General features: G+C 38.5%; 1 protein-coding gene and 1 long non-coding RNA gene across 2 annotated transcripts; both read right to left on the bottom strand.

Annotated features, from left to right (window-relative positions):
* Positions 1 to 3,251: 3,251 nt before the first annotated feature.
* On the bottom strand, positions 3,252 to 14,171 carry LOC128518279 (CD276 antigen homolog). The gene is made up of 4 exons (XM_053491314.1): positions 14,061 to 14,171; positions 12,378 to 12,415; positions 5,545 to 5,862; positions 3,252 to 4,903 (listed from the first exon to the last, which is right to left on the bottom strand). Exons 1-4 carry the CDS (start codon positions 14,084 to 14,086, stop codon positions 4,827 to 4,829), a joined length of 459 nt encoding a protein of 152 aa, XP_053347289.1. The 5' UTR covers positions 14,087 to 14,171; the 3' UTR covers positions 3,252 to 4,826.
* A 1,679-nt stretch (positions 14,172 to 15,850) lies between these two features.
* LOC128518282 (uncharacterized) lies at positions 15,851 to 17,477 on the bottom strand. Its single transcript, XR_008357709.1, has 3 exons — positions 17,435 to 17,477; positions 16,505 to 16,822; positions 15,851 to 16,078 (listed from the first exon to the last, which is right to left on the bottom strand). It is a non-coding gene; the product is annotated as an uncharacterized LOC128518282 (long non-coding RNA).
* Positions 17,478 to 25,062: the final 7,585 nt, after the last annotated feature.

Raw genomic sequence — 25,062 nt, 5'->3', positions numbered from 1 at the left:
TGAATGAAAACACAGCAAATTGCGACGTAAAAAGATGATTCGCTACTGTTGTAACACCACCAACTTACACAAACGCATAAAACGACATGGCAAAGAGAGCTCGGAACTACAAAGAGAAAGACAGGAGGCAATTCTTTTAGACAGAGCGCCGCTGGCAGCGAGACAGAAGTCACTGGCAGAGTCCTTTCACCCTCAGAAATATCCAGGTAGCTAACACTGGTAAAGATATGTTTTTAGTCATATTGGATCTTCAGCATGATGTGTCATCACCATAGTTATTGTAACAAAACGTAACCATGGGTAATATGAACCACAAATTAACAATGCTTACACTAACCAGTTTAACTGTGGTATTTTTTTGTAAAACTGCGGTTTTATATTAAAACTAGTGTTGCCAGTGTTGAAAAATGGTAACACTTTACAAATAAAGTGTCATTTGTTAACAATGTATTAATGGACAACTAAAAATGAATATTTTTTTTTTACAATATTTATGAATCTTTATTCATTTTATTTAATGAAAACTCAGATTAACAAAACACTGCACTGCGCCGGGTGTGTGTTCACGGTGTGTGTGTGTTTAATTTAACCATGGAAGGGACACTATAGGATTGCTTTTCTTAAGCTACAAGTGGATAGGCTATAGACTTAAATTAATAATTTCGTAGATGTTATTTATATTGTGTGCTAAAAATGAAAAAAATATCGGTATCGGTATTGGCGTTAAAAATTTAGCAGTATCGCCCACCTCTACTTAATCCTCCCTCTGTGATGGCGAATTGAAGACCTGCTGAAAGACGGGGAGGAGCCGAAGGAGCCGAAGTCTGCCGCTGCTTTCATATGAAATTTAAAGGGGACGATGGGTGATCACCAATTTGTGTGAAGTTCATGGAGAATTTTTAGGGGGGCTGAGTACAAATGTTAATGAATGTCACTTACTGTTCAATGATTTAGTAAAGTTCACCCACCTAATTTGGAAAAACTTTACTAACTAAATGATTCAGTAACTTAAGTGTTTTTTGGTACAGCTGATTTAACCACGCCCATAAACTCTGCAAAAGACAAAAGCCACTAAGACAAAAATGGGTCACGTATCAAACTCATAGTGCATGGAACAAATCTAGCCCCCCTGCTTTTGTTCATTTGAGAACTTGCAGTATATAAAATAAATAGAATTTGTAAAAATGCCTGAAATTTCATAACATATTAAGCAATATTCTTTTGTCCCAAACAATTGAATTAAGGGTTAAAAGTCTACACTTCAATCCCATGCTGATTGCTTTACCTGAAATTCATTGATCTCACATTGTACCCAATTATTTTACCTTTATCTTGTATTTAAATACCTATAGACCTGATCTTTTATATAAAATATATGTAATTATAGTGATTACAGGTCTCACAAAACCCCGTCAGGTGGCCCAGACACAAGACAGTGCTCGCTGTAAGGGGAAGTAATCTGCATGCAAGCTTTTATGTGTAAGAGTTGCTGCACAGAAGACTTGAGCTGGAGAAGAAACAGGAAGTGAAGAAAACGCACATCACAGATATAATGCGATTCTAAACAAACAGGGCATTAGTCTATTAGAGGTATTAAAGAAACCTTACAGTAAATAGAAGACAATCTCTACAAGGTTTTCTACAACACACAAGAATGGTGAACAGTGAAGCATGGTAAGTGCTAGAACCATCATTTGCCGATTAAACTACTGTTAAAAACTAGTCTCTGCCTCGAAGCTTGTCCGTGTTTATGTACAGTATTTAGACCAACAGCAACACACTGAACTTACACTAGATGGTGATTAGAACAAATGGACAAATTAGGTGTGTAAGGTGTGTTACTGTCAGTAATATTACTGTATACATACAGTAGATAGATATAGTACAAGATAAATACAGGATAAGTAAACCTAAAAAAAAAGGTCAAAATGGTCGAAGCAGGAAATCCTTAATTCTGTACGTATCCATAGCCAAGTTTATTACCATGAGAATCTGTCACATAATCTGTAATTCTTTGTAAAATTGCAACCTAAAGATTGTTGTTTTTCTTCCTTTTTTTTTAAAGCTTAAGGATGTGAAAATTATTTTCATGTGATATTCTTTTTCCACAACCAGTTGCCCACAATTGCATAATGTTGGTAAAAAAAAAAAAAGAAAAAGAAAGAAAAGACAGAGGTCATCCTGTATAATCCACTATGACTAACACAAGGTACCATTGCGTGCACCTCTCTTATGTCCTGATGAGAACTGTACCAATCCTTTTGAATGAGCCTGCAATTAAGAGTAATGGGCTCAAAGGGGTAGCTGGCGAATAAATCTATTCATAAGCCATCTAAATAAATCTTTTTTCAGTAATTCTTCAGGACTGGCAAACCTGCATCATTTCCATCCATAACTAATGACTTAACCATGCCCCCACTGTCACGATATTTATACTAATCAGTTAGGATTACTAATATTATCTTGGGGTTCCATTCTTTAGCTGTCCAGGCTGGGTGAATTAAAGCCTATTATAGTATCAGATTGTGGTTCTAGCATAACAGGAGCAGAACCTTCTGCTGCTGTAATAGAACTAGCTTGATTTTATATTCCACGTGATTGTATAATTGCATAAGGGTGCAGGTGTGTGTGAAATTTCATATCCAAAATGGCTTTGAAGATACAATATAACCAAGCTTAAAACTAGTTGACTTACGACGATGTGTTTAATGTTATATATTGTATAATAAAATAAATGTTTGCCTATGGAACCGGACTTTAAGCAGTAGAAATAACAACCCACATTATCATTTATGTAAAAACACAGACACAGTGCAAATTAAAAAAAAGAAGAAGAAATGAAACACAAGCAGGACCAGTTTATATTCCAACCTCACACCGAATTTATTGCAAGTTGCACAAACTTCAGAAACAGGGAAAATAAATAATTGAGAGACTTCATGAACTCCTCTCGCTAGGAGGAAGCAATATGAATGAAACAATGTACAATGTGCTCCCCAGTACAGTATATGCAGCTTTGAACACTCTGATGGGATGCCCCCGACTTGGCCCGATAATGTAGGCACCAGACACTGTACCCCTTCACACGGTCACTCAACTTGGTCTACAGTAATGAGCAGCTTGGCCCAATCCTATTGGGTCACCAATTCGTTTAAGCAATGTCAAAGTGAATTTAGAAAGAAATATGGTGTCCCTGACGTACCCTTCAGAGGATGGTATGGAAACTGGAAACATCATTGATCTCCGTCCATAAATGTCTCAGAACACAATTAGTGATGTGCAACTTCGTCTACAGCAATCGCCTATGGAATCTCTGGAACGCCTCGCACAGGAAGGTCTTATTCAACATGTTGGAGAGCTGCAAAAAGGAATTGCATGCATATTGTGTCACCATCGTTCAAGAGCTCGCTCACTCACTCACTAACTCACTCATCGTCTATACCGCTTTATCCTGTATTCGGGGGCCTGGAGCCGTTTAGGAACATGCAGTGCTGCTTCGAAATGTGTCTGGCAAAAAACTGAGATCCCTCCAGCATCGCATTTAATGCAATCGATTACACATACGTCAAGGTATGTAAAAAATGTTTTTTTATTTAGATTGTTTTATCATAGCGAGAGTTATTACAGAATATTCAGGGGCTTTTTTCAAATGCATCATTTTGTTTATATATATCCTTCGAGATCCACAATGTAGAGTGGCAAAACATCGGTAACGCTGAATTAACAAACTTAAACAATAGTTGCAATAAGATAAATACAATATGAATAAATACAATGCTAGAAAATAAAATAAATAATTATACAAACATTATACGGTGAATAAACCAATAAGCATTGTTCATCTCTGCAGATAAATTCATGTTTAACGCATTATACAAAGGCAATCCTACTAATATTAGTATATGGTTTGATAGGCACTATGTAAGGAGATCTTTTTTTCCACAATAATACAACATTTTATTTTGTATTTAAAGTCTCCCCTCTAATCCTAGGTAGGCTGTATTTTTGGATAAACTGCTGATCTAAAAGGACAACCACTGTCTGGATAATCAGGTGTTAAGAAAATGTTTAATAGTTTGTTAAATCCTGTTTTCAGTTCAGTTTCCTGTTTTGACTTATGCAATTATTGATTGGTATTAATGGTCCTAAAGTGTGGCAAGAATACATAACATCACCTCCACCAGCCTGAACGTTTAGCTCAAGACAGATTGGGTCCATGAGTTCATTCTGTTGGGGCCAAATTCTATCCAGGAATTAAGTTTCTTTGAACCTACAGTTTCTGTGAGCTTGTGCTCCTGGCTGCCTTAGCATTCTGTTCTTGGCTGACAGAAATTGAACCCGACATGGTCTTCTGGTGTTGTAGCACATTTGCAGCCTTTTTTGTCAAGTTGAATCAGTCCGTTCTTTTAAACTCTCTCATCAACCAGGCGGTCCTATCTGCAAAACTGCTGCTGCTCAGTGGATGTTTTATATTTTTTGCTTAATTCTAATTCAACACTAGGCTGTGTGTGGGAATCAGCTGTTCCAGAAATACTCAGTCCACCCCACCTTGCACCAGCATCCCTACGAGCACATATTTGTATGATGGTTGAGGTGACCATTACCCGAAGATGCTGGCTATAGCTGCACGATTTTATTCTCTTTTTAGGGAGACATTTCTTTTTAGAATGTTGAGATGAACGTCCAACATGGCATTTATTGGCAGAGAATCAATTAAAAACTTTGGTGGGCACTGTACTCTTAGCAAAGCCTTTAGCATTTTTAAAAAATATGAAAATCCTGCAAAAATCAAGAAAAAAGGTCAATGTGTTTGTGCTTGAGGTGGTTCAGAGCAGTAGAATGCATCCCAGGAGAAAAAGTACAAGGCTATATGGTCCTCTCATGACAATCCCAATTCTGTTTTCTGCGGAAGACAAACAAACAATCACCTGAGTTACGTTATAACCATAAGTGTGAAAACTAACCGCCCTCAGGTAGACTTAAGAGACTGTTCAAGAAGGGTGATGATTATTATTATAATAATTATTAGTAGTAATAGTAGTAGGTTTTTTTTTTTTTGGGTGGGGGGGGTTCCAATTTTCTCCCCAATATTAGTCATAGCCAATTCCTCCTCGTCACTAGGGGGCTACCACATTAAGGCTACTACTACCACTCAGTCGGGAGGGCGAAGACTATCCCGTGTTTCCTCCGAACCACGTGACGTTAGCCGACAGCATCTTTTCGAACTGCTTGCTCACGCACCATTAGGGGCGGAGTAACACACTCGGAGGAAACGCTATCTGCTCCTTCCACGTGCGCAAGCTCACAGACGCCCCTGATTGGCTGTAGAGCCGTGATTAATGTGGGAGCGCGAGTACCTCTCATCCCTCCCCCCTGAGAGAGCTCGGCCAATCAGCTCTCTCTGTGCCTCCGGCTGTGAGAGGACAACAGCATTACCCGGGGTTCGAACCAGCACTCCCCGGATAATAGGGCGAGCGCTTTAATAGGCAGTAATAGTAGTATTAATATTAGTAGTACTTGTAGTTCATAAAATCACAGACACACCTGTAACAATCAGTTTCAATGTCCCTGGAGTAAGTATTTTGGGGAAATTGCAGGTATAAACTCCTTCATCAGACTTTTTCAGGTTTTTCAGTTTGATTGAAAAGTTGCCTTTTGCAAACTCTGAGGAAAAACTCTCCACTCTGTCCTTGAACACTGGGTCCTGCTCGTCAAAATCCACTTCGCCTTTGATGATGTCACACACCGTAATCTTTTCGCTGTATCGCCAGTACACGTTTGTATTACTCTGATCAGACGAACACGGTAAGACGACGCTTCCTCCTAGTGTACCCTTAACCAGGCGGACATTCTGCGATGACACTGAAAAACCACCAACAAAAACAAACAATTAAGCAGTTTCTGTAGGGGGCATGACAGTGCAGAGAGAGATTATATAAAGGCAGTCAAGAAAAGTCAGGAACATGCTTAGTGTACTTTAACAATGCACTTAACTGGTAATCTATCTTTAAATATTTTTGTTAAAGCAGGTTGCAACTTAGATAGGATAGAAATAAACAGTAACAAAATTCCAGCAACATTTAAATCCCGATCTGATGCACACAACACTTGACTTGTCCTGTACATGTTTGGGTTTTTTACATCCAATGAAGAGAAGCCATGATGGCGCCGATGAGGTCGGCTGCCGTCACGACTGCTCCGACCACCTTTTCTTTGTTTTTGTTCTTTAAGTTAGTTTTTAGCGTTTTAAAACCAGTCAAATTACCACCATGAAGTACATTAGTTATGATAGAGACACTCTTGTTTCTATTGGTATACAATGTACTCACAATTCGACGTTTTTAACCCCGGATCCGAGCTGGCCGAGTGAGATCCTGAGGGAAAACAAAAAACGCGACGCGAAGCGGCGGCCCCGAGGGAAACAAGCCGGCGTTACGAACAGGCTGAGAGCCCGTGCACACTGCACACCTCTGCCTAGCATCCTGCTCGCCAACGTCCAGTCACTGGAAAACAAGCTCGATGACCTCAGGGCCAGGATAAAGTTCCAGAGAGACATTCGGGACTGCAATCTCCTCTGCTTCACCGAGACATGGCTGAACCCAGCGGTGCCGGACCACGCCATCCAGCCGGCCGAGTTCTTCTCGGTTTACCGCATGGACAGGACACGGGACTCGGGGAAGTCAAGAGGAGCCGGCGTGTGTTTAATGGTGAACAGCAGCTGGTGCAACAGCGCAAACGTTGTTCCTCTCACACGTTCCTGCACACCAAATCTGGAACTACTGTCCATCATGTGTCGTCCTTTTTATCTACCTCGGGAGTTTACATCGGTCATAATCAGCGCCGTTTATATTCCACCACAAGCGGACACGGACACTGCCTTATGCGATCTGCATATGGCACTCACACAACAACAATCACAAACACGGGGGACTTTAACAGTGCCAACCTCAAACGCGCAGCGCCGAACTTTTATCAGCACATCACCTGCCCCACCAGGGGCGAAAGGACACTGGATCACTGTTATACAACTGTCAAGGACGGCTACAAGGCACAATCTCATCCACCGTTTGGTAAATCCGACCACGCCGCCATCTTCCTCATGCCAAAATACAAACAAAGGCTAAAATAGGAAGTTCCGGTTCAGAGGGAGGTCGCGCGCTGGACAGACCAATCGGTGGCCGCGTTACAGGACGCACTCGATGACGCCGACTGGGACATGTTCAGAAACAGCTCCGATGATGACGTCAGCGTGTTTACGGAAGCGGTTGTGGGATTCATGGGGAAACTAGCGGATGATACCGTGGAAAAAAAGACTATTAAAACGTTTCCCAACCAGAAGCCGTAGGCGGATAAAACCATCCGCGGCGCTCTGAGATCTCGCACCGCTGCCTACAACACTGGACTTGCGTCGGGGGACATGGAACCGTACAAGGCTGCGTCATACAGCGTCCGGAAGGCGGTGTAAGAGGCGAAGCAGCGCTACGGGAGGAAACTAGAGTCACAGCTCCAACAGAGTGACTCTAGGAGCCTGTGGCAGGGACTAAGGACAATTACGGACTATAAAGCACCAACAACCGGTATGACGAACGCAGACGTGACTCTGGCAGACGAGCTGAACACTTTCTATGCTCGCTTCGAGGCTGCAGCTAAAGACGCTAGCGATGCTAATGCTAGCGGCGCTAACGGCTACAGACGGGAAGTCACTGCCAGCACCGGAAGCGTGTTCATCATCACCGAGCAAGACGTGAGGAGAGCCTTCAAGAAAGTGAACACCAGGAAAGCAGCAGGACCAGACGGCATCTCAGGCCGTATTCTCAGAGCCTGCGCAGACCAGCTTGCACCTGTGTGAGATATTCAACCTCTCTTTATCTCAGTCGGTGATCCCCACATGCTTTAAAGAGTCCATTATTGTTTCTGTCCCAAAGAAACCACATCCTGCTTCTCTTAATGACTATCGCCCTGTAGCTCTTAACTCAGTCGTGATGAAGTGCTTTAAACGCCTGGTCAAAGACTTCATCATTTCTTCACTACCAGACACACTGGACCCACTACAGTTTGCATACCGTCCAAACCGTTCCACGGACGATGCAATCTCACATCTCCTCCATACATCTCTCACTCACCTGGACACTCGGAGGGGGAATTATGTAAAAATGCTCTTCATCGACTACAGCTCTGCATTTAATACCATAATTCCCTTCACACTCACCACCAAGCTGGAGCACCTGGGACTCAGCTCATCCATGTGTCAGTGGATCTCTAATTTTCTGACTGGCAGACCACAGGCAGTAAGGATGGGCGGACATGTCTCAGCCCCACTCACTCTCAGCACTGGAGCCCCCCAGGGTTGTGTTCTGAGCCCCCTGCTGTACTCTCTGTACACCTATGACTGCGTGGCCACTACCAACTCCAACACCGTCAACAAGTTTGCTGACGACACTGTCGTGGTGGGCCTGATCACCAACAATGATGAGACGGCCTACCTGGAGGAGGTTGGAAATCTGGAGAACTGGTGCCAGAGAAACAATCTCCTCCTGAAGGTCAGCAAGACAAAGGAGCTGATAGTGGACTTCAGTACAAGGCAGGTGAGGAACTACCAAACCCCCATCATTAACAGGAGCCCAGTGGAGAGAGTGGACAGCTTCAGATACCTCGGTGTTCACATCACGCAGGACCTGGGATGGTCCTATCACATCAACACCGTGGTAAAATAGGGCCGGCAGCGTCTGTACCACCTCAGGCGCTTGAGAGACTTTAGACTGCCCTCCAAGGTGCTCTGGAAATTCTACTCCTGCACCATAGAGAGCATACTGACGGGAAACATCACGACCTGGTTCGGCACCATGCAGGACAGACGAGCTCTACAGAGGGTGGTGCGATCAGCTGAGCACAGAGCTCCCTGACCTGCACTCAATCTACACCAAGCGGTGCTGGACCAAGGCCAGGAAGGTCGTGAAGGACCTCAGCCACCCCAACAATGGACTGTTCACTCTGTTGCGGTCTGGGAAGCGATTCCGCTCCCTGAGGGCCAACAAAGAAAGACTGAGGAGGAGTTTCTTCCCGCAGGCGATAAGGTCTCTCAACCACAACACTATGCAGAATTAACACAATATTTTCACAATTTTCACAATCAATCAATCAATCTTTATACATCCATGGACACTATGGACAACTCCACGCACATCTACACTACATGTTTACGTTTACATTCTGGACCATTGCACAAAGACACTTTAATAACCTTTGCACAAAGTCACTTTTTCTATGCATATGGGTCAATGACGTGACGCCCCCTTTTTCTGTCCGGGTTAATTTTATTTTGCAGAAAAAACTAAAAAATACATAAAAATTTCTCATCTACTTGTTATACCTTCTTTACCTACTAAACCACTCTAACTTCTCCAAATTTTTAAGTTTTTCATCATTTTTCTGCTATCCGAAGTGCCAAAACATCATATGGGGCGACCGTCCGGCCTTGACTTTTGTTAGGAAAACTGGTTTAAAAACACTTTAAATCAACTTAAATATATCCCTTTTCCTAGTTGGCATAATTTCAAACATGTTTTACACTCATTGACAAAACTATAAAGCATTTGCACATATATTTCTATCTTGATATACAAACGAATGTTGCTCGAATTATGTTGATTCTATCCATATCATCCGGGGCGACCATCAACAAACCACAATTTTGGGACCTTTATTTTGAAAAACATTTCAAGGATGGGATACTGCATCAGCCAGACACAAGTGAAGACCCCCTGGAAACAACTGTAAGGTAAATCAGTCTCTCTCATATAGTAAGAAAAAGCTGTTTTTTAACTGCTGTGATGTCGTAGTCACTTTTGGTCATCATGTGGGGCGACCACCCCAAAACTGTGAATTATAATTTTTTTCCCACAAATCTATATTTTGATGATAAATTTGATAGTGCTTTATCACTAGAAGAAGCTTGTTTGGTTTCTGAGGCTAACTGTTAGCCTGTTATACTTGAGTAAACTTGAAAACATCATATGGGGCGACCGAGTATCATGTGGGGCGACCACTGCTGAGTGTTTTAAATGATAGATATATGTCCTATATTTGTAGTTTTCATATCCTATACATCAATTATATACATAGAGTTAATTGTTTAAGCATAATTATTTGTATATTTTATCTTTCTTTTAATTCAGGCATTTTCCATTCCTTTTATAGGAATAAACATTTATTTTTTTGTTTTAGTACAATCCTACAGGAAAAATGTAAAAAAAAAAAAAAAACTACACAATGACATTCTATTTATCTGACTAAACATGTATTAGTCATTTAAAACAAGTTTTAACCTATTTTACCTATTTCCTAGATGGCACGATTAACAAGCAAAGAGAGGACTGCTCGTCATAGACAGAAAGTCAACTCCGACCCTGCAGCAAGAGCAGAGTATCTCAACATCAAAGTACAACGGTTGTTACAGTTTCTTGCATAAATCCACTGTAGTCACGACAAGTCGTTTGCTGTGTTCTGTAGCTTCGGTAGATTACAGTTTACAACAACTTATTTTACTGTATCCTTTACCTCACAGTATCACGGTCAAAAGCTTGTGTTCTCCATACCTTTCTGTATCCTTCCGTGTCGTAACAACAACTTACAACTAACGTGCGTGATAGACATGCAGCTACACAACTGTGGGATGATGTCACAATACAACTTACGGGGATAATACTAAGTGCCTAAACTAATAAACTCAATTAACTTAATGTATAATGCTTAAACAAATTGAAATGAAATAAACACAACAACAAATTACAAGAATGAAATATGGCCCTTCCAATGAGAAAAGAAAAGGAAAGGGCCAAAAAAAGAGACTTATTATTTGTGATATTTGACTGTTAGAAGGTTAATTGAGATGCAAGTAGTGTTCATCCCTGTCCAATAAATCAAAAAGGTTCCAAAAAAGAGATTCTTTACTCAGCTTCTTCAACTTACTCAAGTTCTTGAAGCATTTAATGTGTGTTGCAATAAAAATTATATCATTTTAAATGTTAATGTCCTTCTGATTTGTTATATTTAAATGTTGAAATGTTATTTGAATAAAAAGAGTTAAATTTTCTTTTGTCTTGAACTCTTTTGTGTACATTTTAACTGAAATTTTTATACCTGTGGTTTTCTTATCATTTGGGGCGACCATATGACATGTGGGGTAACCAACAAATGGCAATAATTACACTAAATTCATAACCAAATATCCATCAGTTTAGCCTCAAATATTAATCAGTGGTATGCTATTGTTGAATGTGTAATATCTGTATAAATGCTAATTCAGTTTTTTCGCTTTTAAAGTAAAAATCAGTATTGTAACTGGATAATGAGGGAGACTCTGATATTATAGAATAAACTTGTGAAATAATGGTTTTCATAAAATGAAAGAGCACTAAGGTTTATCTTTCTTCATCAGTTTATCCATTTACCTATATGAGTTCAACTAGTCTTAATGAAACATAAAAATGGGAATTTTGAGATATATTGCGGTCGCCCCAGATGACTTTTTTAAGGCTATGTATTATAAAATAAGTGTAAAAACATTAAAATGTCATTTTTTTACTTTTCTTTATAAAGGCATGTGTACACTACATTCCAAATGTTTAGAAAATGGCCAAACATATTCATATTTTTGGTATTTTAAAATTGGCCTATTAAAAAGTCTTATCCGTCAATGACCCATATTTGCACACCATTATATTTCTATTTGTACAGTACATTTCTATTTTCAGTTTCTATTTTTAGTTCTATTTTTCCTAGTTAAATTTTATTTTATTTTATTTTTTATTTAAATTTTCTATCGTATTTCTTTTATTCATATTTATTACTATTATAAGCTTTAATTCTCTTTTTAAGGTCACTGGCGGTCGTGTAAGCATTTCACTACATTTCGTACTGTGTATGACTGTGTATGTGACAAATAAAATTTGAATTTGATGCTACAGAACATAACGACAATCTGTACAGTTGTGTTTCCAAATTTAACAGCTTGGAAAAAAGCATGTGTGTGTTGGACATGCTGCGTACATGGTCCCTGCATCTTCATTTACTCCATTAACAATTTTTATAATCAGTTGAATGTTTGACTTATTAATTATTTGTCTTTTCATGAGATTTCATATGAATTATGTCCCTGAGTGTAATTAGCTTGTCACTCTCTAGGGTTATTTTCATGAATAGTTTACTAGTTGGACAAGAACCGCATTAGAAATATATACAATTTTTAAATAAATATTGTAGTACAGAGGCTCAGCTAAGCTCTGCCAGTCACACAAACCCAAATGTGCAGAACTCTCCCCTGGCCACGAGTACCTTTGAAAGAAAGAATATCTGTGGAACTATTGTCAAAGACTTACCTCTGTTTACCACCAGCAGGAAGGTGAAGAAAAAATATCTGTGGAACAATTAAAAAGGTGTAATTACAAACAAAAAAATTCACAGTACTTGTACAAATTTTGCTAAATTCAAAGTATGGTATCACAACTGTCAAAAGATGGCAATACTTATTTGCAGGCCTATATTCTGTTATTCTATATATACTTGAGGCTGTTATTCTATGAAAATATGTTTGGTCGTGTAAGCCAGGATGCTATATGGTGCTTGACCAGTCAGTGGGCATCTGCAGGATGACGTTCACCCAATCAAATTTCTGGTGAATGAAGACAAATATTTACAGAAGACTTCACAGTTAAACATTTGTATGGTGCAAATTATTTAAAGAATGCCGTACTTCCATGAAAGACAAACCTTGGTGAGGTGGCTCAGAGCCTACTGAAGTCGTTCCTGTAAAAATTTAGCCAATGGAAATCGATGTCGCCAACTTGACGAGGAGACGCATCTGTCTGTACAAAATCATTTACCAACACCACCTGCACATTACAGGAACTCAGCAGGGCGTTATTGCCACCTCCTGACATCACTCCAAGCCAATTCCGCATCTGTGGGCCATTTAAGCAGTTCCTAGGAGGCCAGTGTTTTAAACACCTACCACTGAGCTACCAATGCCCTTATGCTTTATTCATTTAGTATATTTGCTATAATTAGAGCAATAAGGGATACACAGGGCATGTAATGAAGCTTATATGATAAGAATCTTCTTCTTTTTGTTGTTTAACAGATTTTTAAATCCATAAAATCCTCCCAGACTTTTAAAGCTGATTTTCCAGACCTTAAAAATGTCTAATGCTTCTTTCCCTGATCTTGTCTTTACTTCTTCGGTGTCTTGAACACTTTATCTGCTTCATCTGCCACTTCCACACACTCTTTCTTCTCAACACATCTCCTCTCAGTACCGCTCTGTAAGTGTGTCTCTCACATGTAGATCTCTTTCACTCGTCTCAGCTTCCCTGACCTTTAAAGCTGAAATTCCAGTCCGGTTTCCCTCAAAAACAACATTACATGAGCATGCATTATTACCGCACCATGTAACAGGGCGATGCTGATGGTTAGACATAAACCTTGTTTCACTTCCCCTCAGACTTTTTTTTTCAAAAGCACTCACACCCATTCCTGTACAATAATTGACCTCAGTGTTTCGTAACATAATGTTAATCGTCACAGTAATGTCCCAGGCTCCCAGGTGATGCTGGGTGTAATGTTACACAGCCATTTATAAACTTCCAATATGTAACCTGCACTAATGTAGCAGCATATATAATGATGAAGTTTTGATTGTTCATTTTATTTATATTTTAAAATTAAATAAATATATAAGCCATGAATAAGCTACAGTAGATATTGGAGCTCTGTTATTTTAAAACACTTCCCCCCAATGGCCCCTAGCAGTTAGGCTAGTTAGCTAGCTGTACTTTGGCTCATTTACAACAGATAAGCTGCTTTTATGACGGCGGTTAATTTAATTTCCAAACTGTAACAGCGTTGTACAGACAGACATGCAGGAGGTAATTAAACTATAAACCCGTTACACGGTGTGGGGCTGGTACTGGACTAACCGGTTATTCCGGTTGTTTTTAGCTTAGATGGAGGGGATTTCCCAACCAGTTTATTTGCCACACTGGTGTTTATTAGCCGATACGTACCTCGCGTGCATGTTCCCGTCAAACATGATGACAAGCAATAATCAGACGAGGGAAAATACGAAATAAAGGTAATATCACCACACACTAGTGATGGGTCGCTCATGAACGATTCGTTCTTTTTGAACGAATCTTTACATGACTCAGATGAACGAGTCGTTTAGGAGAGTGATTCGTTTATTTCTACTGGTCGCGCATGCGCAAAGCATCGCAAAACCTCCGTACGTTATATACAGGAAACAGAAATGAGTCGTTACGTTTGAATCTTTTCGGTCACGTGACTCCCATAGACGCTATGCAGTGCAATAGATTCAAAAGAACGAACGACTCAGACTGGAGGATATGAGAGATGAGCTGCTCATTCTGTTTATTATAATATGTCCTTAGGTGTAGTGTAATATTTTCATCGCTGAAACTATAGCCAAAATGTGTGTATGTAGACGTGTTGGGGGCCTTTTTATTGAAAATGCAACATTTTCTTTTATTTTTGATCAAAAGAATGAAATGAACTAAATGACACAAAAAAAGATTTGTTCATTTTGATGAACGAGATTTAAAGAACAATGTCACTAAAATTATTCAAACTTCCCATCACTACCCCACACCCCAGCCTGCCTGGTAAATTTGTTTAAAAAAAAAAAGCTTACATTACGTCCGGGTATTAGAACCGTAATCGTGTCCGTTGTTCTATCGTGCAGTTATATTACCGCATTATCAGTATCATTACACCTAGTGATAATCATCCTCAATTTATATACACATGTGCATTTATATTACTCATATACTGCGAATTTATTGTAACAGGCTCCCATAATATGGGTGTGACGTCACTTTATCCTTTTCCCTGGTCCTTGAGAACCCCCTCCCTCACCTGAAATACAAAATACAGTGTTTTCTTTGGGAAACTGTTCTGCAGTCTATACGCTAGGTTTATTCTCAGTGCACCAGTTGTGAGGTTTAATAATAATAATAATTTTTCTTTATACAGCTCCTTTCCAGAGCTCTAGTACACTTTACAATAAGAGAAAACAAAAGAAGATAATACAAACAGACATTGAAGAACTGAAGTAGAAAACAATTAGGTCAACAAACGGACAAAAAAGAAAAGAAAAAAGAGGGCACTAGCGGGCGATTGTTTGGGGTTTAGGTATAAAATATAATCTTGAATACATTATTTCTAAAGTACTTATAGTTATCATTATTTGTGTCTAAAACACAGGCCCCCAGAACTGACCCAGAAATTATTTTCCAGCATAATGGAATGATTTTCTTACTTGTAAATTTTAGTGATGTGTAAATTCTTTCAAAGCTGACTGGGGAGAACATAACATTAACTCCATCCTCAACTACACACAAATGAATTACAGACAATTTATCATCCCTGGTCACCAGGTGTTGACTATTTTCTGATTTAGTAATCGTAATTAGCACGATGATCTAATTTTAGATGTGTCAAGCAACGTACTGTACGAAGAACGGACCCAAGCTTCAGGGTCAGAGGCGTCGCACCCGTGGGGGATGTGACAAAGCACAGCAACACAGACACAAAACACATCCTTTACTGTACAGCGACCAACATGTGGAGGGTTGTAACACCAGCTTCAGTCACCCAGCTGTAGTTGACTTGTTTAAGGTAAAGAGCGCCATCTGCTGTTAGTTAAAGGTATAAGACATGTCTCACTGGTATGGGGGTAAAAAAAAAAAAAAAAATTAAAGTACATTGGGCCTTTTTTTTTATTTTTATTTTTTTAAAGAAACTACATCCAATTTTTATACAGTATGTATAGATCAGGTGGTGTTATTTCATGTAATATATTTTTAATCCACTATGTACATTTATTGTTTAATAAATAAAAAAAGAAATATTTACATATTACTATCTAAATCAATGAAAAAGAGTTACGACTGGCAGAAAGTCACATAAAGTCCCAGAAGAGCTGCAGAAAACAAGGTGAAGATGTGTACTTGTCCTTTAGTGGCTGTATTTTCCTGAAGTCTTGGGGATGATTTTGGTAAGTGCTCTGTGGACAGAGAGTGTCACAATTACATTTCATGCATTTGGCTGTTCAAAGAGACTTAAAAACACTGAGAATAAGAGTCTTCTACATAATGATTTCAGAACTCACTTAAACAGGCCACGTGTAAACCAGTTAATGTGTTACGTAGCTAATAAGCTACAAGGGTAAATATTCCTAGGTTTTATAAAATAGTCATTCACCATCAGTACACGCTTCTTGTTCTTTTTATTATCCACAATTGATTCATTATTAGTGAACAGTACATCATTATAAATATTTCTATTGCTGTCAGTTTATTATATTTTTAATTTATTAAGCTATATGATTTTATGAAATCAATATATAAATGCACAACGTTAGTTTATTATAACCATTTTCATGCATATATACATTTTAAATATCAATCTCCACACACACACACAGACGCACCTTTTATGGTCAGTTTTATGCTCTCTGGTACAAGTTTGGTAGGAAAGTTGCAGGTGTAAATTCCTTCGAAATCCCGCTTCACTCCGATTAGTTTAATTGAGAAATTTCCTTTTGCAAACTCTGAGGGAAAACTCTCCACTCTGTCCTTGTACACCGGGTCCTGCTCCTCAAAATCCACTTTGCCTTTGATGATGTCACACACCGTCAGCTTTTCGCTGTATCGCCAGAACACATTTGAATTAATCTGATCAGTCAAACACGGTAAGATGACGGTTTCTCCAAGAGTAGCATGAACGACATGGATGTTTTGCTCCGACACTGAAAAACAAACATGATTCCATTATATCTTATATCTTAGACCTCCATTTCTTTCCCTAACCCAAATCTCCACCCACCAGTCATCTCTCCCCATCTCTTCAACAACTACAGTACCAACTAGGAAAGACTTACACATGCTTCTTCCATGAAACATCAAGCCAGACAACCACAGTTTTATCCGCTGCTATTTCAGAGGTCAGCATAACACAAACAGTACATCTTCCACGTACTGCACTGTACTGAACTTATATCCATAACTAACTAGTGTCTCTGATCATTTATAAAACTAGTATATTGATATTAATTATTTTTGCAATAAACTGCCTCAACCAGTTAAAACCCCATGGGGTAAGCAACGTTAACACAGTCGCTGGTTTACTGTACGTATGACCACTAATGCATTGAGACTAGCACACAGACGATGACATCATAGGCACACATTACAACAAGACAAAATATCCGTTTCCCCTGTCCACACAATACCACTGAAAACAAAGATTGGAAAAGTTTTCAATGACCAAAACTGTGTTTGCATGTGGACGAAAGGCCAAAACCACAGATAAAAATCTTACACAGAAGCTTTAGGATGAGGAACAGAAGTTATTTACTTACCTCTTATGAGAAGTGCGAACAAGAGTGCCTGAAAACAGCCTCTGTGGGGAAAACAAATCTAACTGTTAATTTACAAGCTTTTCAAAAAGGCATTGGGGAAAATGCTTTAAGTGGTATTATTTTAAGTGTGTTGCAAGAACCAGAAGATGACAAAGAAGACATTTAAACAGTAATTCCAAACCACAAATGGCAGACTTTTAAAAACATTATCGATACAGCTCTTAATATAATTATTAGCTAATCCAATGTCATCATATAATTTTCTGTGAGGTTGACAATAATACCCTCTTCCTATAGACCAGGCATCACTAAATGGTGGACAGGGGTCCGGATCCAGACTGACAGTTATATCTGGACCCCTGATGCTTTTCAGATAAATGAGAATAATTAATATACCAGTAATAAAGCGCTTTTTTCCTCGAGGTGGTGATATCGATCTGACAAGCATATTAATATACAGTATTTAGCTGTGAGACCTCTCAGAGATACGCATTGTGCATGCACATATTTAGACGCACAACATGCCAAATTGTCAACATCTACCTCACAGAGGTGCATTTATACAGTGCATCTAAAAAAAATTGCATATTGTGAAACATTTAAACTCTCATATTTTCTTTATTCACTGTGAGTAAAGTAATATAACTCCAGCATTGATTTGAAAGCAGCCTTCAGCTTGTCTGTATTATTGGGGCAGGTATGTCTCATCTTCCTCTTCGAAATAGCTCATAGATTTACTAAATGATTCAGGTCAAATTAGTTGGCTGCCCAATCAGGACAGTATTAGGGTCAGCAAACCAGTTAGTGTTGGCACTGTGGACAGGTGCAAATCGGTCATCATCATCCCCTTAAAGCTTGTCAGCACAGAAAATCTTGAAGTGCTCTTAAAATTCCTGGTAGACATTGTGCTGAAATTGGACTTGATAAAACACAAAGGACCCACACTAGAAGATGACATGACACCCTAAATCATCACTGACTGTGAGAACTTCACACTGGACTTCAAGCAGCTTGAACTCTGTGCCTCTTCTCTTTTTCTCCATCTAAAAAAAGGACTTTGGTCCACTGAGCAACAGTCCAGTCCTTTTTCTCCTTAGCACAGGTAGGACACCTCTGGTGGTGTCTCTGGTTCAGGAGTGGAACTCCTTAATAAGTTACACCCAAGTCCTTGAATCAGCTTTGCTTGACCATTTTTAAGGCCACGGTCATCCCTGTTGCTTGTGCACCTTTTCTGTAAGGTTTTCTGATATAGTGTGAACTTTCCCATGCCTCTATGACCATAAAAACAATCCCTTAAATGAGCTTCCTGTTCCCTCATGTGGTAACACTTCCTATAGCTAGTGCCTAGGATGTACATACAAATAGCTTGTGTTCTTTGGAATCATTTTGTCTAACTGGAAAATGCTAATGTGTTTCCTATCATCTGTCTTTTTCCGGGCCTCTCTTTGAGCTACAGCTGGCCTATTATAACAACGGTTACAGTAGGTACATAGTTGATTTCTCTCACTCGGTAGTGATGAAGTAGCCTTATTTGTGTGTCAATGCTTTCCAGCTTATAGTTTCATCAAAAGGGTAATTTCAAAACCATTCACTCAAGGGCTCGTTATTCTGACATCTAGTGAACAAATTTGGTGTAGCAAGCAGCACAATTAACATGGACATGCAGCTGAAAGTAATATTGCATTCATCACTGACATCATGTGTCAGTTGTGTGTGTGTGTCTGATGTTTTTTAAAAATCCACTGTTCAAAGGCAAATGTTTTTGCACATAATCACCATCTCTAAAGCTTTTAAAATTAAGTGGAAAACAAGAACAGAAAGGCAAAGTGAAGAACATACAAGACATTATATATTTTTTTGCTTTCTTTCTTAATTATGAATATGAATAATAATACAACTAACAAGCTATTTGGAATCACGGAACGGAAAATATTAATTTGCCATTCAGAATTAAAGATTCAATACATGAATCAAGCAAAGATCTCGAAGCGAGGTTTCATTTGGAAACGCCGTCCCACTGCACACAAGCTTTGGAGCCTCGGGTCATGAACATGCCTACTGCGCAGCTCAGAGGGAAAAATGGCCCGAGGCACTGAGAAATTACTTTTCAACTCTACTTTGTAAGGTAAGGAACCAGGTGATGTCTACATTATCTTGATTTTTAGAGGTGCTGAAACTATTGAACCTGAAACCTCACCATGCAATAATCTTTTGTGTTTAACATGTTTTGTGTGCAGTGTGTTTATATTGTATTTTTGAAAATAAATGTATACTGTAAAATTCAAGATATCTATGAATCTAAGTATTTTGGAACACAGACAAATTACTAGTTAAAGAATGCAAAGTGTTTTATTACAAATTTTTTAAAGTAAAATATCACTCAAGTACATGTAACATATCACTCAACTGCATGTACTTGGACTTGCACGGCAAGAGGGTGGGTGTTACTGAAATGAAGACAATTGCACAATTAAACAGTTTGTCCATCATCTGCATCAATGTGGAAGGAAAAAAAGAAAGGACATGTCTTGATGTTTCTCCCTCTGTATCTGTAGTCAGCGCTACTTCATCTAAATTTGAGATTTTATCCAGGCATCGAGAGGCTCTTGCATGCCAGATTTTGCCTCTTTATTCTGTTGTTAGCTGGTCTTGTGGTACTGTCAGAAGCTTCAAGATGCAGATGCTGTCTCCTTCAAAGTGTTCACCTGAAGCAAAGTATAAAAGGAGAAGCAAAAAAATTAACTAAAGGTTACAACCACAACAGCTTGCACAAATTCTTCCAACATCCAGATTTTGTCACAGTAATCGCAGGTAACCTGACATTGTGTGTGGAGCTTATGTGGATCAGCAGCATCTCACTTTTCATAAGTGTCTGAGATGTGTTGGAGTATATACATAATGCATAATAGATTATACATAAAATAATGCGTAAAGAGTAAAGTACCTGTAACTCTTATAGCTACATAAGCACAACACTTGAGTTCATCAGATTTTACTCTTTTGATCAGGGAAATTATCTGGGCCTTACAGTAAGGAGACATGAGGAGCATTCGGAGTTAACTTGGTTGTGAGTTACTGTGAAGGGATCAACCTGTATATTTATAAATGTCACCACAAGATCCACAGACAATTACCAGGAGATGCCGTGATAATACTCTTTACGTAATAAACTCTCTTTAACAGCGTTAATAACGTTAGTGTTTAATATTAACTTACCGCTCGCTCGCAGGCTCTCTGGACCGGGCTCCACGCTGTCCGGTTCGGATGATGAAGGTAGAGGGTTGTCGTGGGACAGAGGGGTTCCGACTCGATCACCCTGGATGGTTTTCATCCTATTATTTGTCTGTTCCTCTCCTCAGTATCGCACGCGCGCTGTGTGCTGCTCGAGCCGCAGTTTGTTTAACTCTGCACGGCATTGCTCAGTGCTGCTGTACAAGCGCGCGTCTAAATACTCACAGATACTTCCTGTGAATATCAGGGTTTTAATATGTACTGTCCGATTGTCTTAGGATGTTTCCGTCTGCTTAAATTTCGAGTAAACACTGTACTTCGCCATAGACATTCTTTAGCAGCCACGTGTAAATAAGCAACATCGCGACAAACATTACCTGTCCTTTTATGAACTGCACAAGTAGTGGTGGTCATTAACTGCTAGCTAACTGGGTAAGGGTGTTACAGGAGGTCTGTAGGTCTGTCCACCGTTTTAGGAAACATGTTTTGTTTTAAAGTAAGTTACAGGACTTTTCCCTACTTTTCTGGGGGAGCTTTTATTTCACTAAAAACGATGTATTATGGATATCCACATAATTATGGATTATTATATTTGTGATATTTAAAAAAAAAACAGTTTTTAAAGAAAATATATGATATTAGGTTTTACATTTCAAATTAGATATAATGCTAATTGTACAGCAGTAAAATTATTGTATCTCTACAGTTTAAAGATTTAATAAGCACTGCATGTGCATGCTTGTGTGTTTTATGTGTATAGATTTTTAAAAAATTATTACTAATAATATAATAAATATTCCAGACATGCCTCGTAAGTCATGGGTTCCAACCTGATGACAGTCATACAGTATGACTGCAATTCCATATTAGATTGAATGTGAGTTGTTATTCCGCATGTTGTATCTTTTTTTAAACTTGAGCACCCGCTCCTTTAAACGTCTCTGCACGGAGGGACAACTCTAAACTTAAAGACTTTTCTCTTCCAGGCAACATTTCATAAATATGCCTTACATACAGCACCTTCTCTGCCTGAGAATCCCTTGGCTGAAAAGCAACCTCAACGCATGAACTCAATTCAATTTCATTTGTATAGCGCTTTTAACAATTTAAAAGCAAAGCAGCTTTACACAATCAAGTGTAAATACAAGAATAGGTTTAGGATGCTTTACTTTTGGCATCTGACAAAAAGATCTAAAACTAAAGCAGTAGACTTTGTAAAAAATAATATTTGTCATTCTCAAATCTTTGGCCATGGCCGTATGTTCAAATTTAACTGAAAATATACAAAGACTACTGTATATTAAAATTTGTATTCTAATGTATATTTTTATTGTTACAATGTATTATTTCAAGCAAATAAAAATAAATTGTAAAACAAGTTTAAAGTGCTATTTATATTATATCTATGCTATATTTACACATTTTTCTCTTCCATTCCCCCCTCTTCCCTCTCCCCTCCTGTACTTACCTAGAGCAAAAAGTGTGATTTGTCATTTTAGGGTTCAGGCAGCTGAAGACACATCTAAGATTATTAGAAGCATGTACAGTCCCTATATATATACACCTATACCGGTCATCCAGCTCTGTGCAGCTGATTGCATTTTGAAAAATGCATTGTGCTGATTTGCAGCGGTATGAATGTTTTCATTTAAACTCTTCATGGGGGCGTTCATAACGTACTGTAGTAGATACGTGGGTGGAGCTTCGCACACATTTTTTTAATCACTTAGACGTATTTCAATTGATAGTGTATTTTTATGTATAAATAAAGAAAGGGAAAAAATGTGTAACCTTAGTTCCTACAGACAATATATTTCGGATTATTTTAAGTTTACCGCATTGATTTGTTATTTATTACAGGTATTGCATATCATGGTGTTTATTTATGTGTTTTAATTTAGAAATTAATATAAATTATTATTATTATTGTTTCGTCTATATCCCTGCATGTGTAATATTTAATGTACTGGTCATGTTGTTTATGTTAAGAGGAACTAACAAGTTACCTGTCCTGGGTTTCCAGGGGGACAGGTGAGAGAGTGACACGGTGTAGAGAAGCACATAAGAGAAGGTTGTACTGTCGTGCCGTTTGGCTTAATAAAATAAGTTTTAGCAAACTCAACTGTAGCCCGCTTTTTACCCACAGCCAGAGAGAGACTGGAGAATAGTCAGACAAGTCAAGAAAGAAGGGTTACAGATGTTAAACTCGCAATGAACGCGGTGTAAAAATGGACCTTATTTCACGTTTGCATTAAACACACGTTTATATTAGCTAACAGGTATAACCCGTTTTGAGGTCCCACCGGGAGCAGTAAAAACTGACTGCCAAATTTTAAATGAAAAAGAAAAGTCCTTTTGCATTTGTATTTCCCATGTCTTACAAGTCATGAACCTGCCATATTTAAAAAGCAAAATCAATGACCACGTTTTCTTTTTCACTTTCCCTGCGTCGCGCGTCAAGCCGCCAAAATTCAAACGCAATCGCTAATCCATTTACAATTGCATTTACAACACGTTACACGGAAACCTGTCAATCAGCGTCAGGGGCGGGTCTATACTGTGGGGCGGGATTGTGTGGTGAGTGACGTCACTGACAGTCGCCGACCGAGAGCGGGAATTTGAGCAATGGAGGTGAACCGAGATTATCTCATTTGTTTATCAAGAAATAAACACACAAAAATGACAAATCGCACATTTTCTTACTCTGAAGAGCTATTACAAATAAATATATATATTTTTAGATCTTCTCCTGTTACAGTCTGCTGGAGCTAAATCTGTCAGAAACGCTGCTTACCGGAGCTTTATAGCGATGGAGTCACTAAGGGACCGTCTAACAAGTGCATAACCAAAATCCAAACGTTTGTTTACAGAAGAATACACAAGATTACAGAGAAATACCCCACAGGACATTAAACATATTACACTGTTAGGCTACAGTATGGATTATTTGTTTATTCATTCGTTTGTTTAATTGATTAATAAATATTTCAATGTACATTTTAAAATAAATGATTACACAGACAGTTCTTCTGGCAATAAAACAGATAAGTTGTTAAATGATTTGCGATTTATTAGGAGTTGCAAAAATGACAATTAAATCAACAAAATTTAATAACGTTTTTGCTATAGAAATTTGGCATTTAGAAAATGTAAAACCAACTGTACTATAATACACTATCCTCGCTAATAACTACAACCCTTCCATTTGCAATATTTAGTTTGATATTAATTCAGTTAATTTTTTTTTTAATTTTTTGAAAAAAATGAAATAAAATAAAAATTAAATCAAATTGAAACAGAAGACATGTGGAATTTGGAAAAATTATATAAATTATATATATTTTTCATATATATAGGCTATGTATATTTTTATGTTGCATATTTATTATAAAAATCGCGTTGTGTAATTTTTCATTATAAATAATATTTATTTAGTGTAAACATTTTTGTATTACATGACAAAGAATTTTCTTGTATTAATTTGTCACGTGCCTAGGGTTAATTATATTAGTAATAATATATTCGATAATAATAATAACAACAATAATAATAATATTAATTTTTGATTATGATGTCCTAATATATTTGCTGGAGATTTTGTGTGTGTGTGCGTGTGTGTGTGTGTGTGTGTGTGTGTGTGTGTGGGAGGGGGGGGGGGGGGCGTGACAGGGGGCATTTTAGCGCATAACACAACTTTACTGCGGTTCACCTCTATTGCTCTAATTCTTATGAAGGTAAAATAGTAGCAAAATCCGAGAGCTTGCAAATTTGAATGTGAGAAATTGTAAAATTAATAATTGTATTTGTAAGTTGAAATTTATACTCGCAGCTCTGATGTGAAAAGCTGCATCTATCGATTTGCACACATAGACAATACTCAGAACACCTGTGTTTTGAATTCGAAGTTGCAGATTAATAGTTACAAATGTGTAAAGTGTCATTCACATAACCAAAATGACAGGCACAATTGTGTACTACACATTTATCTTTGCGCTTTACTTCAGTTTAGCTGTACAACCACAAGTCGGCACTCACAACCTCTCAGATCTGGCAGTACAACCTCAAATCCCAGCGCTCTGACTTTTGCTACTCATTTTGCGATATTCCTGTAGCAAAACTCACTTGTGCACTTGTAAATGCGAACTTGAGAGAGCAGAGTCGGGGCGGGGCTGGGGTGGAAATGAAGTCATTTTATTGGTCGATGCCTCACCAATGAACAACGCCAGCCACAATGCAAACATTTGTATGCATATGTTTCAGCTATTTTGTTTTTAACTGCTTGAGTTTAAACGTTGGAGCCAGCCAATTAAGTGGTACTTTTGTGCGCGATGACGTCACAGACTACACAGAGCAGCTCGCGCCGTTTCGGTGGTGGTGGTCGTCTATGCCAACCAATT

The sequence above is a fragment of the Clarias gariepinus genome, chromosome 3 (genome assembly GCF_024256425.1).
Source record: "Clarias gariepinus isolate MV-2021 ecotype Netherlands chromosome 3, CGAR_prim_01v2, whole genome shotgun sequence".
Lineage (NCBI taxonomy): Eukaryota > Metazoa > Chordata > Actinopteri > Siluriformes > Clariidae > Clarias > Clarias gariepinus.
Note: the sequence above shows the minus strand (reverse complement) of the source record. Positions and strands in the feature narration are given on the sequence as shown.

Bases quoted from the DNA above. Each gene is read 5' to 3' on its own strand.
- LOC128518279 (XM_053491314.1), bottom strand. From the start codon at position 14,086: ATGTTTGACGGGAACATGCACGCGAG. The intron at 12,416-14,060 runs GTACGTATCGGC...ATTGTTCCACAG, and splicing joins GACGGGAACATGCACGCGAG to ATATTTTTTCTTCACCTTCC. The intron at 4,904-5,544 runs GTGTGTCTGTGA...TGTCTTCCGCAG, and splicing joins ATTGAAACTGATTGTTACAG to AAAACAGAATTGGGATTGTC.